We start from the raw sequence: 14,197 nt of genomic DNA on the forward strand, positions 1-14,197 counted from the left end.
ATGGAACAACAGAATCGATCATTTAAATTCCAGTTGTTATTGCTTACAATGACGCACTGTGACCACTAGAGGGCGATATGACTCCTAATGTGATAGGGTTGCTCACCTGTAGTGTACCCTTAAAAGCAGTTACATTTACATTTGTTTACATTTAAGTCACTTTCAGAATCAGAATCAGAAGATTTTTATGCCATGACATGTAAACATGTTAGGAATTTGGGACAGTGGAGCACGGTTTACAGCAGGACAGGTGCAAGACAAGACAAGACAGTGCAACCCAACATCATAGTGCAAGAGTAATAAATAATATAAATATAAGAAGTGCAAAGATCAAGTGTTCAAATGTTCATGTCCAGACAGTCCAAAGCTCTCTGGGTGAGGGTGGAGGGAGGGTAGATAGATAGGGGTCAGGTCAGGGGGGGGGGGGGGGGGGGGGGTCTACACTATGCATTGCGTACTCATTCAAATAAAATGTTAACGAAAATACTTTGTTGTCTGACTTGACCATCGCGCTTTCTGTCCCTTCCTTCCTGCCGTAGACGTGGATGTGTGTTCCGGATCCCCCTGTGAGCAGCAGTGCACCGATAACTTTGGACGGGTGGTCTGCACCTGTTACCCGGGTTACCGCTTTGACCGCGAGAGGCATCGCAGCCACCAGCCCTACTGTCTGGGTCAGTCCACTTCCTGTTCACTTCCTCCTGACCTTTCAGCCAGTCAGCACTGTGTGCACCTCCCCTCTCTCACACCCCAAAATGGCCACTTTCACTTGTTTACATTTACATGTTTGGCATTTAGCAGACGCCTTATTTCAAATTCAAAGTGACTTACAATCAATACATTTGACTAAGCAAGTGAATCATCAATCCACCAGTCGTAGCAGGAAGAGTAATCCAGCTCAGGCCCGGGGCCATTGGCAGTCTCAGTATTTTTTTATATAGACACTGGAGAAACAGAGAAACAGTACAAGGGGGGGGGGGGGCAATAGAAGTTTTAGGGGACACAGTAAAGGGGAAAAGCGGGTGTCTTCAGGAGACGCAGTGCTGGGGGGCAGTAGATGTCTCAGGAGGAGCAGTTAAGGTGTAACCTGAACACTTGTGAGATTGAGACTGTATTTTTGTTCTCTTACCTTACCCTCTGCACCACAGCAACTGTTTAGTCTAGAAACTGAGTGAATCAAATCAAATCAGAGTGTGTAATTGATGGTACCCCCCCCCCCCCCCCCTCCCCGCCTCCCCCCCTCCCCCCCAACAACACACACACACAGACATAGACGAGTGTGTGGAGTCGAACGGCAGTGTGTGTGACCACGACTGTGAGAACACCGTGGGCAGTTTCCTGTGTCTCTGTCGCAGTGGCTTCGTCCTGGCTCCGGACCAGCACTCCTGCATGCCCCGTCACAACCGTGAGTCTGCCCCCTGCTGGGCCACGACAGCAACAAGATGTCTGCATGGACTCAGACCGCTGTGTTTCTATGTCTGCAGGCCACACATGTGTGTAGAGTATGTGTGATTATGGGAGTTTAAGAGGGAACATAAAACACGTCTTAAAGTCATTAGTGCTCCGTAACTTGTCTCTCTCTCTCTCTCTCTCCTTCCTTCTTTCCTTCCCTCCCTCCCTCCCTCATGCTCTCTCTCTCTCTCCTTCCTTCTTTCTTCCCTTCACTCCCTCCCTCCCCCCCTCCCTCATGTGCTCTCTCTCTCCCTCTCTCTCTCTCTCCTTCCTTCTTTCTTCCCTTCACTCCCTCCCTCCCCCCCTCCCTCATGTGCTCTCTCTCTCTCTCTCTCCTTCCTTCTTTCTTCCCTTCACTCCCTCCCTCCCTCATGCGCTCTCTTTCTCTCCTTCTTTCTTTCTTTCCTTCCCTCTCTCATGCTCTCTCTCTCTCTCTCTCCTTCCTTCCCTCCCTCCCTCCCTCCTGCTCTCTCGCTCTCTTTCTCTCTCAGTGAGCACCTCAGGGAAGTCGGACACGTTGATGAGTGCTGGCTCCTGCGCCCTGACCTGCCAGGACTTTGTCAGCCTGAGGAACAGCGTGCTGCAGCTCAAACTCAGGCTGGACACCAGCCAGTCACCCAGCCAGGTACAGCACTGACTACACCAACTATTCATGTTATTAACTCACACACAGATAGATTACTGTTTACACCTGTGTGTGTGTGTGTGTGTGTGTGTGTGTGTGTGTGTGTGTGTGTGTGTGTGGGTGTGTGTGTGTGTGTGTGTGTGGGTGTGGGTGTGTGTATGTCTGTGTATGTCTGTGTATGTCTGTGTACGTGTGTGTACATGTGTGTGTGTACGTCTGTGTACGTCTGTGTACGTCTGTGTATGTCTGTGTACGTCTGTGTACGTGTGCGTGTGTAGATGCTGTCTCCTGGCCTGGTGAACAGCAGTGATAAGCCGTCTCTAGGGACGATGGGGAAAAGCCCTGAGAGCCCCGCCCTCCCTGGCCCACCCGGCCTCCCAGGATCCCCCGGGGTCCCAGGTAAGTGCCCCCCCCAAAGAGGGGACATTCTTTCTCTCTCTCTCTCTCTTTCTCTCTCTCTCTCTCTCTCTCTCTCTCTCTCTCTCTCTCTCTCTCTCTCTCTCTTTCTCTCTCTTTCTCTCTCTCTCTCTCTCGTTCTCTCTCACTCTATCTCCCACTCGGTCACCTCTGTGTTCACTGCTGATGTCAGCCAACGAACACACAATCACCCCGGTCTCTCTCTCTCACTGCTCTGTCTGTCTGTCTGTCTGTTTCCCCCAGGACACCCAGGAGAGCCGGGGCAGAGAGGGGAGCCTGGGGAGGCGGGCCTGGCGGGCCCTCAGGGGCCGCGGGGGGACATGGGCCCCATGGGCCCCCAGCCAGACCTGGATCACATCAAGAGGGGACGCAGGGGCCCGGTGGTAAGCTTCCTACAGCAGGATCTTCTACTAGCAAATATCAACATTTACATTTACATTTTTGGCATTTAGCAGACGCCTTATTCCAAAGCGACTCAGAATCAATACATTTGACTAAGCAAGTGAATCATCAGTCCACCAGTCGTATCAGGAAGAGTCATCCAGCTCAGGCCCGGGGCCATTGATAGAAGGAAAAACCTTCTTCTAAACCTAGCCTTTAAAAAAACAAAACACTGGAGAAACAGAGAAACAGTACAAGGGGGGCAATCAAAGTTTTTAGGGGACCCAGTAGAGGGGAAAAGCGGGTGTCTTCAGGAGACGCAGAGCTGGGGGCAGTAGATGTCTCAGGACATCAACACTCTCCTCAGGGTGGATTCTCCCCAGGATTTTTGTGTGCAGTGTGGCGCTGGATTGCATTACCAAAACCTGACTGCCGTTTAGTCATGTCAAAATGTGCAAAAACAACAAAAAGTAACTAGACTTCATTCGCTTCAATTATATTGGAACATGTGTCACTAAAGCGAGTTGCTAAATATTCGGGGGTACAGATGAAAAAAAATTCTTGGTGTATTGGCTGAAAATACGGTATGATACTGTAACCAGGGAGTAGCTGAAAAGGACTGTATAATTTAGGAAGGGGCTGGTTATCTAACTAATGGAGCTAAATAGGCAGTATAGGAGGATACAGGCAGGGGGCGCCAGCAAACCGTTAGACTAGCAGTTAATGTCGTTAGCATTAGCAAGGGAACTAGCATTAGCATTAGCCTTCAAACAACTAGCATTAGCATTGGAGCTACAAACAACTAGCATTAGCATTGGAGCTACAAACAACTAGCACACGGTATTACATATGAACAACACATTTATTACACAAATGATGTATCCATCCCCAAATACACATTCCCTCCCGGCCGGCCACACACACTCTCAATCACTCACTGATAGTCTCTGGCCTGAACAGGCTTATAGTCCAGTGGCGTGGTGCGCGTTGAGGCCTGGTCGAATGGCATGTGCGTCGATGAAGTGGTCCGCGTCGAAGCTCCGCGGGAGTCTGTGTTCGCTCGTGGAGACGACGATTAATGTCCAGCTGGCGTCCCGCTTGGTCCAACGTTGAACAGCCGGCTGCTGGCAAGGCGGTCCAACGGGAACACAACTAAACAGGCTACCGTGGTACACTCGATAATCGCTTTCCTGGCGTCTTCAGTGGCTGCACGGTGTGCGCGCTGCTGAATCCGCCATCTTAGCTCGGCTTTTCGTTACTATCTCTCGTTCTGCTTCTCTCTCGTTCTGCTGCTCACCACACACTCACTTCTCTCTCCACTTCCGTCTCTTATATAGGCACCACCGAACCCAACATCCGGGCCACGGACACACCCCGGATATACTACGTCATCAAATATATACAGAAACATTTACAATAATAATACATATACCTTCATAAACGTACAGAATAGTATAGAAAATAAGAAAGTAAATAACTGGGGCAAAAGGGCTGATTTCGGGAAAACTAAAACTGGCTCTAAAACTGTGGGCCTTCACAACAATACTGTATACCAAGTGTGTGCCACCAACATAATGTCAACAATGGAGTATATATATTATATATATTTTCTCTCATATTTCAGTATATATTTACGATATGTCTCTCTCTTATCTATAGGGACCTCCTGGAGCACCAGGGAGAGATGGACGGAAGGTGTGTGTGTGGGGGGGGGGGTTTCTGAATGCGTGTGTGTGTGTGTGTGTTTGTGTGTGTGTGTGTGTGTGTGTGTGTGTGTGTGTGTGTTTGTGTGTGTGTGTGTGTGTGTGTGTGTGTGTGTGTGTGCCCCTGTAAAGCCGAACTGTTATACTGTAAACGTTTAAAAGATATTAACTGGAACATTAACAGCATTGCTTTTCACGCTACATTGAAAGCAGCCAATGATTTCAGCCAATGATTTATTGATGTGAATACAAATAGATAGAAACGTGACCACAAAGTAATTATTGCTGATGTTGTTGTCCTTCAGGGTGACAGAGGTAACACTGGACCCAGAGGCCCAGCGGTGAGTCCACCAGCCACGTCCCGCGCTGAAACTGTTAGAAAAGCACAATTGTTATCTTCCTGTTTATTCAATGTAATATCCGAGAATACAACACGACTTTCTCCAGAAACAAGACTTGGCGACATGCCTTCCACGTTGAAACCTTGTTTGCTAATTGGGTGGGACAATGGAGAGTTCACAGGAAAATTATTGACAACTCCATTTCCCATCTCTCCCCAGGGACCGCCCGGCTCCTTCGACTTCCTCCTGCTCATGATGGCGGACATTCGCAATGACATCATCGAGCTACAGGAGCAAGTGTTCGGGAAGAGGCGGGGCATCTCCCTGGACAACCCACCGCACTCCAGCGGGGAGACGGACTTGGGAGACTGGGGGTCTGGACAAGGAGACCACATGCTCAATACCTGACCGGAACAGTTGCCCGTGGCAACTGTCAATCCAACCAAAAGGGAACTATAACTAGCTCTTGTAGAGCAGAGCCATATTGACTCATTTTCTCCAGTGAAGACTTGAGGTGACGGTACCTCTGCTCTCTCTCTCTCTCTCTCTCTCTCTCTCTTACCAGGGACGATAGATGGAGAGAGAGAGAGAGAGAGAGAGAGAGAGAGAGAGAGAGAGAGAGAGAGAGAGAGAGGGAGGGAGGGGAGGGGAGGGGATGGTCCTAACAGAACTACTGGTTGAACCCTCCTCCAAACCCCTGAACATTCCCCTGGCCTCCCTGTGTCCTCTGCTTTGCTCGGGGGTTGATTAAGGGAGTGCGTGCAGGGTACAGGGTGGAGATGTTGTGTGTGTGTGTGTGTGTGTGTGTGTGTGTGTGTGTGTGTGTGTCTGTGTGTGTGTGTGTGTGTCTGTGTGTGTGTGTGTGTGTGTGTGTGTGTGTGTGTGTGTGTGTTGTGAGCTGAACCACTTCAAATAGAAGAGCTTTATCGTCTGCATCTCTTCCTGAGACTGTGTGTGTGTGTGTGTGTGTGTGTGTGTGTGTGTGTGTGTGTGAGTGTGTGTGTGTGTGTGTGTGTGTGTGTGTGTGTGAGACTGCTGACACACTGCCTGCAGGGCTAGAAGCCTGATTGCACCTGTCTATGCAACCCAATAGCCTTTATACTGCAGCCACTAAAGACTCTGACTGGAGCATCTAAAGACATACAATAAAAAAGAAGAATACATCAATGATTTTCTCAATTAATTTCAGACGGCTTTTTGGATATGGGTGTGTGTGTGGTGTCTGAGTCTGTGTTAGGGTTAGGGTTAGGGTTAGGTCACATAGTGTGTCTATGTGTGCGTGCGGGCGTATGTGCACACACCATAGTTTGTATAAATGAAGTCAAGATGTTAGTGGACTGAAGGGGTTTGGAAACAGATCAGTTTAATCAGATACAAAATGCACCATTAAATCATGAATACCACAAGTGTAGACAATCAAACCCAACAAGTGAAAAGAGGAACTTGAATGAATAAAAGTGGACGGCCAGCTGCTTGGCCCCCGTGATGGGAGTAAAGCCTGCTTTTTTTTTCTCAGAGGCCTACAGCCAGTTGCAATTACCCATGGGGAACCATTTTTGCTGTTCTACAGAATGTTCTCCAGACGGTTTTGTTAGTCTGTCTGCTTTCCTGCTTTTCAATGTGTCAGTCAGCAGTGTGCCTCTCTGTTGTCCAGAGATACCATCTCCTCCCCAGAAGAGGGTGCTAAACTACAGATGATGAGGTTGAATGGGCATGGGCTCACTCATTAGCTGCATGTTCAGATTACTATGTGTTTTCTACACCCTACAGCGCCGACCCAAACCATACTGTGCTGGCTTGGATATTGTCCTGTCACACTTCCCTTTCCAGCCCAGTCCCAGCAACTATGATAGGTTTGTTTGTTTGTTTATTAGGATCCCCATTAGCTAAATGCCATGACATTAGCTAGTCTTCCTGGGGTCCGACACAAAAATCATATTTGAACAGTTGTGAACATTATATGCATACAGACAATTGTAAACATTGTATACATACATACATAAATCATAATAAGCTGTTGATGTTGCACAGTACAGCTCAGTTAGGCTCTTTTAATGTGAATTAGAGTTATCACAAGCCATAGAGAGGCTGTGCTGGTCAGAGGCGGTACAAAGACTCAGCAACACCTTTGTTGAGCGTACTGAGAGACCCTCACGGTGTCAACAACAAAAAACAAGGGAGAAGTCTGGGAAACATGTTTATGAAGCATAGTGGGGATCGGTGTAATTATGAGTGGTGTAAGTAACCGGGGGTCAAAGTTCACATGCCTCTGTAGAGACAGCTGCTGGGATAATTACAGACCCTCGGTGTTGGCCAGTCTCGACTCGCTCCCACCTCTGATAGGAGTCCGCGTAAGAGACATGTCCTGTCGGTCTGAACGATCACGCGGATCCTGTTGTGAGGTGTGGTGCGGAACACATAGATTAGACAACTGGTTGTTCTCTTTGATTCACCCTGGGTGAACACTTGTCATCCAAAGGTGATGTAAGCACTGTGTGTGTGTGTGTGTGTGTGTGTGTGTGTGTGTGTGTGTGTGTGTGTGTGTGTGTGTGTGTGTGTGTGTGTGTGTGTGTGACTGACAAGCCTCTCACCTACCAGCTCCACCCCCTGCCGTGCAGCCACAGCTCACAGTACAGACGTCGCTAGGCAACCGGAATCAGGAAAAACAACACAAAACACTTTATGAACTGAGAGAGAGAAAAGACAGAGGGAGAAAAGGATTAGCTCATTTCCTTCACCACTTGTCATGCAATTGGAATTAATTAACTTGGTCTATAGGTGGCAGTAGTGAGTAGGTCAAAAGAGTTTGTTGTTCAACATAGTACACTCCAGGAGATATATATATGTGCTTATATAAAATACTGTATATATTTATATATATGTGCTTATATAATATATATATTATATATACTCATTCTTGCCAGGAACCTCACATAAGTAGTCACGCAATACTTAATAAAAAAAGAAACAATAAACAATAAAGAATAAACTCAAAACAGCACATTAAACAAAAAGTGATGTAGAAACATGATGTAGCCCAGATTGAAGAGCAAACATACTTAATATTCTGATGAGTGGGAATGTGTCTGCTGCTTCAATGTTATAAAAAATAAATAGTATGATATATGGAAACATTTTGACTTCGATAACACGAAGACCTTGAAATGGAACTTGAAATTCGTCGGCCTTATCACAGTCTTTATTACAGCCATGAAGTCGGTTAACCATTCAGTCATGAATGTCATGGGAAGGGAAATGATGTTCTCCTGTCCTGGATAGACAATTTTTTCTGTCCAGTCCCAGTGCTGCTACAACCTAAAATACTGACTCCTGTGTCACGAAAAGTCCTCACTTTTCTGCACCTCACACCTCGTTTTTGCGTTATTTCTAATCATGATAATTCGCTATTTCGTGCTGCCTGTCGTCTGTATGAAAAGCTGCTCATTATACAGATGAGAGCTATCGTTTTAATGTTGTCGCAGGGCGTCTTACCCCTTTCACACATAAGAGCTTTCCCAGTATATTCCATGTAATTTACCTGGTAAGGGGCATGTGTGAACAGACTTTACAGGGAAATTCGCTTAGGGCCTAAGCCTTAGGCAATTACCATGGTCAGGACCTTGTGTGATTCCATGTAATTTACCGGGAAGGCTTAGGTGTGAACAGAAGCCTGAACATTGCCTGGTCCGGCACATAAAGGGTTACGTATGTCTGACGCAAGACGTTTTCATGTGGAACAAGTTAACCAATCACAGCAATTAGTTTCTCACTTTGTACTTTTGGTTCGCTCCGCTGATATTCTGAAGTTGGCTAGTTAACCCACATCACATCAGCCAAAGTAGTGATAAATATAATTCCACAACTGGATACTACATAATTTCCAATCATAGTTAGCTAGATTACTTACTTAGCTAGCTTACTTACTTATCAAATACACATTTGTGATATGTTCACGCAGTGTGCACCAGTGGCATTTCCAGTCACTCCCTCGCTTCAACTGTGCTTAGTCAGGCCAACAATACAGTGTGCGCTGCGCTGTTCCGTCTCTTTATTGTTACTTGCAATATGTCTAATTGAGTTAACTCGTATTATGCTTACGATCACCAAGTTCTCCCATACTGTGCTTTTGGACTAGTACAGTATATTATGTTTATATCAACGGTAATCAAGTGCTTTAGTTGGCGAGCAAACTTAGTGATGGTAAGTGTTTTGTCCGGCAACACTTTCTTTATTTTCTTTAGAAAAAGTTTAAAAGTTCATATTTGATTTAAAAAAAAACGATTTTGTATAGTTCATAAAGAGAAGTAAAGTTGATAAGATTTATTTGTTGCTAAAAACGAACTATTTACAACTGTTAACAATGTATATAAATATTTTAGTTGATATTTGATGTAGTGACATCACTTCCTGTTCACCGCAAGTCTACTTCCGGTTTGGGAGATCGTTCTTTGCCAGAGAGAGACCGAGACGTTATGTTTGTTCTCCATTCATCATTCAACATCCATGTTCAGATTTACACAAAGCAATGTTGTAATTGTAAGTACGAAATATCAAGTGTTGGATTGGTAGCTTTATATATTAGTCATCATTTGTTGGGAATATTATGTTTTTAGTTATTGTTTTGTAGCTAGATTGTTAGGCCAAAAAGCGGACTTTCTAGCTAACCACTGTTTGTTTACATCCTGTTGAAACATGTTTTGTGCTGTTTGTCTTGCAGTTTTTACCAGTTCAATATACCTGATTTGAAAAGCCACCCTACGCCTCTTTCTTTGATGGACTTTATTGACAAGGTTTAGCTTGATGTTAGAGAGAGGACATCACAGTAAGCATAATACGAGTTGACTCGCTGTTAAATTAATGTGAAAAATATGAATGAATGAATGAATGAATGAATGATCTTTATTGTCATTGCTATAGTACAGGTACCAAACAACGAAATTTGGGAGGGGTGGCTCCCCTGGTGCTAGGAAAGAAGAAAAAAAACTAAAAAAACAAGAAGGGAAAGGAGCTGGTTTACATAAATAAAGGCTATGTACACTATCCACTATACTATACTGTACAGATAAAACGACTAGGGTTGTCATATTGCACATAGTGTTATTGCACATTCATTTAAAGTGTCGCAGTTTGCAGGCTTGAAATGTACACATTTGTGCCTCAGCACTACACCAGATTTTTCAATCCAGCAGCTGCCATCAATCCGTCCAGACTGTCCAGGGCCCAGAACCTAGGTCTTTGCTGTGTTCAGGGCCTGGATGGCCCTGGGGTAGAAGCTGAGCTTCAGTCTGTTTGTCCTTGCGGCCATGGTCCTGTACCGCCTGTTCGAGGGCAGCCGGGCAAAGTGTTCGTACCCAGGGTGGGATGGGTCTCTGGAGATCTTGGAGGCCTTCCTGAGGCAGCGTGTGTTGTACAGCTCTTCCAGAGAGGGGAGGGGGGCGCCGGTGATCTTCTGGGCTGTTCTCACGACTCTCTGTAGCGCATTTCTCTCTGCGGCTGTGCAGCTGGATGATAAATACATATGATGATAAATACATATAAAACAGAGGTATGATATATATATATATATATGGTTTATGGCAGTCTCGTTTGAATTCACGTCTACTACGTTCCAGTTCTGCATCCAGTTGAATGTGTGATTCAAGTAGCTTGTGCACACCCAGGAATGCCATTGATGTGTGAAAAGGCGCAACACAGTATCGTAGGACATTTAGCTCATGTGTGAACGGCGAAAATCACTGGCGGTTCCAGGTTGGGGTTCCATGTCATTTACAGGGAACTATGTGTGAAAAGGGTTTTATATTCATGTTTAACTTATTCATTAAACTGTTGGCCGAACAGAATCTGAGTCACAACTCTTGGCATCTCTTGGCTGCATGTAAACTATTTGAGAATATGCTCTTCAGATTGTGCTGTAGTATAAATATTAGTAAATATTAACATTAATATGAGCCACCAGATAAGCAATGCCTGATCAAGTGTATCCTATCTAATGTACCATCACTTGTCATGCAATTTGAATTACCTGACTTGGCCTATAGGTGGCAGCAGAGAGGAGGTCAAAACAGTTCATTGTTGTTGGACAAAGTGCTCTCCAGGAGATGCGCATTGCTATGTGCATACCATGCTGTCTCCTATCTAGATTCTAGTGTATCCTATCGGGTATATCAGCTCATTTGCAGAAGGATGTTTTATGTAACTGTTAGTCTCGTCTCGATGTTCTCTTGTGGACAGGAATGTCATTACACTAACGAGGAAGGAACGAAGATCTGTACCCTGTGTACTGTAGCAGGGGTGGTTTGGAATCATGCTCTCGCGACGAGGTAGCCCTGCCTGAGACAAATAAACAAGTGTTGTCCTCTTGGCTTAATGGTAGACACTTGGGTCTTCCATGTGGGAGACTCAGGCTCCAACCTCCACCAATCACAGCAGGGCTCTCAAGTCTCACGCATTGGGCGTGAGACACACGCGGCGTGTGAGCGTGTGAACGGGTTGAAATGTGTGTGTCTCACCCGCAATGCGTGAGACTTGAGAGCCCTGTCACAGCTACCCTGTTAGCTTAGCATAGAACGATAGACATCTTTGTTTGTTCTTAATACACACACTCATCTACTTACAGAACACATTCGGTGGTGATTTATTATGACAATTCAATACAACCACTAAAGATGGTTTAGATAACAACCTGGAAGTACGTAGGTTGTAGTCTAGGCTGGGCGGGACATTGACAGGGACATGCAGACGAGGGGAGAGGTTGTTGCTGTTTATTGCCACAGACAGCTGTAGGTGAGCATGCAGATGTAGCAGATAAAGTAGTGCCAGAAATGCTTTCTAGTTAACCTCAAATATGAGAGCTATCCTCCTCGCTGACACGCCACGGTCATCCAAACATGTCTTGGGTTGTCTGTGCGGTGTGTGTGTTTGGCAAAGCTAAGGGGATTTCTTGTGTACACCTGTTTGTGTGTGTGTGTGTGTGTGTGTGTGTGTGTGTGTGTGTGTGTGCATGCGTGCGTGTGTCTAAGGCCCTGGGCACTGGCCAGTGATGAGTACAACTTAATATCAGTTGGGGTATGTTTGAGACAAAGTAGTCGAATTTCTAGGAAAGTGTGTGTGTGTGTGTGTGTGTGTGTGTGTGTGTGTGTGTGTGGTTTGTGTGTGTGTGCGTACGTGTGTCCAAACATGTGCCTGGGTGTGCACATCATTGTTTATTGTATTCAGCCCAGTAGACCATCCTGAGTCAGGGAGCAGAGGCACGTATACACACCCACGTAGAGGGCTATGATACGGGCAGAGAATCACCTTGAGCACCCAGGACTGGTACCATGCAGTACATTCCAACACCATACCAGTGACTCCTGGCTGACCCCTGTTCCATCCCTTATTATATACGCAGACACGACAAGATGCAGGTTATCTTCAATCTGTTCTGTCATCCTGCAATGACGTAGCCTAACTCAAGGAACTTTTTTATTCAACTTATTTTTATCTTTTGGCATGTGGGTTTTACCTCAGAGGCCTGTATTTCTGCCATTGTTTGATGTGCTCCACCTGTAAAGTAACTGTGCTGCTCGGCCATGCAGAAGGACTAACTGAATGTGTGCCGGCTGCTTTTGTGTCTGCACTCTGGGCTTTCATTTGCATGTGCTAAAAAGGTGCCAAAAAGTGAGGAAAGTCGGCCATATTTACCGTAATGTTTCTAATACATGCAATGAGACATATTCCAACGGGAGTATAGAATAATGCAAATAGTACTTGCTTGATATACGTTGCATTTTCAGACAGTTTACTAAAACACTGGTTGGATAATCACTTGTTAAAATAAAAAATAAAAAACATTGTTAAAGACCAGCTAGCTAGGTACAATAAAGAATTGTATGATATGCTCACAAAACTTGGGGCCTGGTATGTGCAGGTGGAACATTTTCAATGGCAGCATTGCCCAGCCCAACTCAGACCATTCGCCTGTTTCATAAATATATAGAACACTGTTCGATCTCTATGGCCTGAATAATAAATGTTTTTATGGTATGTCACCAATGTGATCAGTAGCCATAGCGACAACATGACACGGATCAATAACAACCAGATCATCTTTCCTGTTCAGATCTTCCCCTGACAGCACCTGTTGACAAATAAGGATGAGAAAAGTATGAAAAGGAGGAAGAGAATTATGTACAAAATCAATCATTTTGGTCCGTGTACAATCTCCCCCCCTATGTATCAATAGCTCTCCCGCTGAGCTAGGTCAGGTACAGAGAGAGAGAGAGCGAGAGAGAGACAGTAAGAGAGAGAGAGAAAGAGAGGGAGAGAGACACACACAGAGAGAGAGAGAGAGACAGAGAGAGAGAGAGAGAGAGAGAGACACTAAGAGAGAGAGAGAGAGAGACAGAGACAGTAAGAGAGACAAAGAGAGAGAGAGAGACAGTAAGAGAGATGCTGGAAGTGTCATCAAATCTGATCTTCCTCTCCGGGGCTGTTTACATAACCAGCCCCAACGTGTGCAGGTACACAGGTAGAGATTTCCACAGCGCAGCCACTCCGCTCTTATTGGCTTTGTCAATATTTAGGTGTTTCCAGGACTCCGCAGCCGTCCCAGGCATTAGCTAAATCACAGTTGTCCATCACCGCTCGGGTATGCAGCTGCTGCGTGCGGCAGGAGAGAGAGAATACACAAACAGTAGACACGCTCTCCCTCTGTCTCTGTGTCACGCATGCACGTACACACTCACACACATGTACATACATACAGACATGCTCTCTCACTCTCTCTCTCTCTCTCTCTCTCTCTCTGTGTCACGCATGCACGTACAGACTCACACACATACATACATACATGCTCTCTCTCTCTCTCTCTCTCTCTCTGTGTCACGCATGCACGTACACACTCACACACATGTACATACATACAGACATGCTCTCTCACTCTCTGTGTCACGCATGCACGTACAGACTCACACACATACATACATACATGCTCTCTCTCTCTCTCTCTCTCTGTGTCACGCATGCACGTACACACTCACACACATGTACATACATACAGACATGCTCTCTCACTCTCTCTCTCTCTCTCTCTCTCTCTCTCTGTGTCACGCATGCACGTACAGACTCACACACATACATACATACAGACATGCTCTCTCTCTCTCTCTCTCTCTGTGTCACGCATGCACGTACACACTCACACACATGTACATACATACAGACATGCTCTCTCACTCTCTCTCTCTCTCTCTCTCTGTGTCACGCATGCACGTACAGACTCACACACATACATACATACA

General features: G+C 45.8%; 1 protein-coding gene across 1 annotated transcript in view; it reads left to right on the forward strand.

Moving 5' to 3' along the window:
- Positions 1 to 5,432, forward strand: part of LOC308164855 (uncharacterized protein) — a 19,770-nt gene extending 14,338 nt beyond the window's left edge. Inside the window, exons 4-11 of the mRNA XM_080538906.1 lie at positions 540 to 671; positions 1,265 to 1,402; positions 1,941 to 2,074; positions 2,353 to 2,473; positions 2,735 to 2,874; positions 4,532 to 4,567; positions 4,881 to 4,916; positions 5,136 to 5,432. Of these exons, the coding sequence (XP_080395032.1) occupies positions 540 to 671; positions 1,265 to 1,402; positions 1,941 to 2,074; positions 2,353 to 2,473; positions 2,735 to 2,874; positions 4,532 to 4,567; positions 4,881 to 4,916; positions 5,136 to 5,324 (926 nt within the window). The 3' untranslated portion in view covers positions 5,325 to 5,432. The remainder of the gene's footprint in view (positions 1 to 539; positions 672 to 1,264; positions 1,403 to 1,940; positions 2,075 to 2,352; positions 2,474 to 2,734; positions 2,875 to 4,531; positions 4,568 to 4,880; positions 4,917 to 5,135) is intronic.
- The last annotated feature ends 8,765 nt before the right edge of the window (positions 5,433 to 14,197 follow it).

The sequence above is a fragment of the Nansenia antarctica genome (genome assembly GCF_963989245.1).
Source record: "Nansenia antarctica genome assembly, chromosome: 9".
NCBI lineage: Eukaryota > Metazoa > Chordata > Actinopteri > Argentiniformes > Microstomatidae > Nansenia > Nansenia antarctica.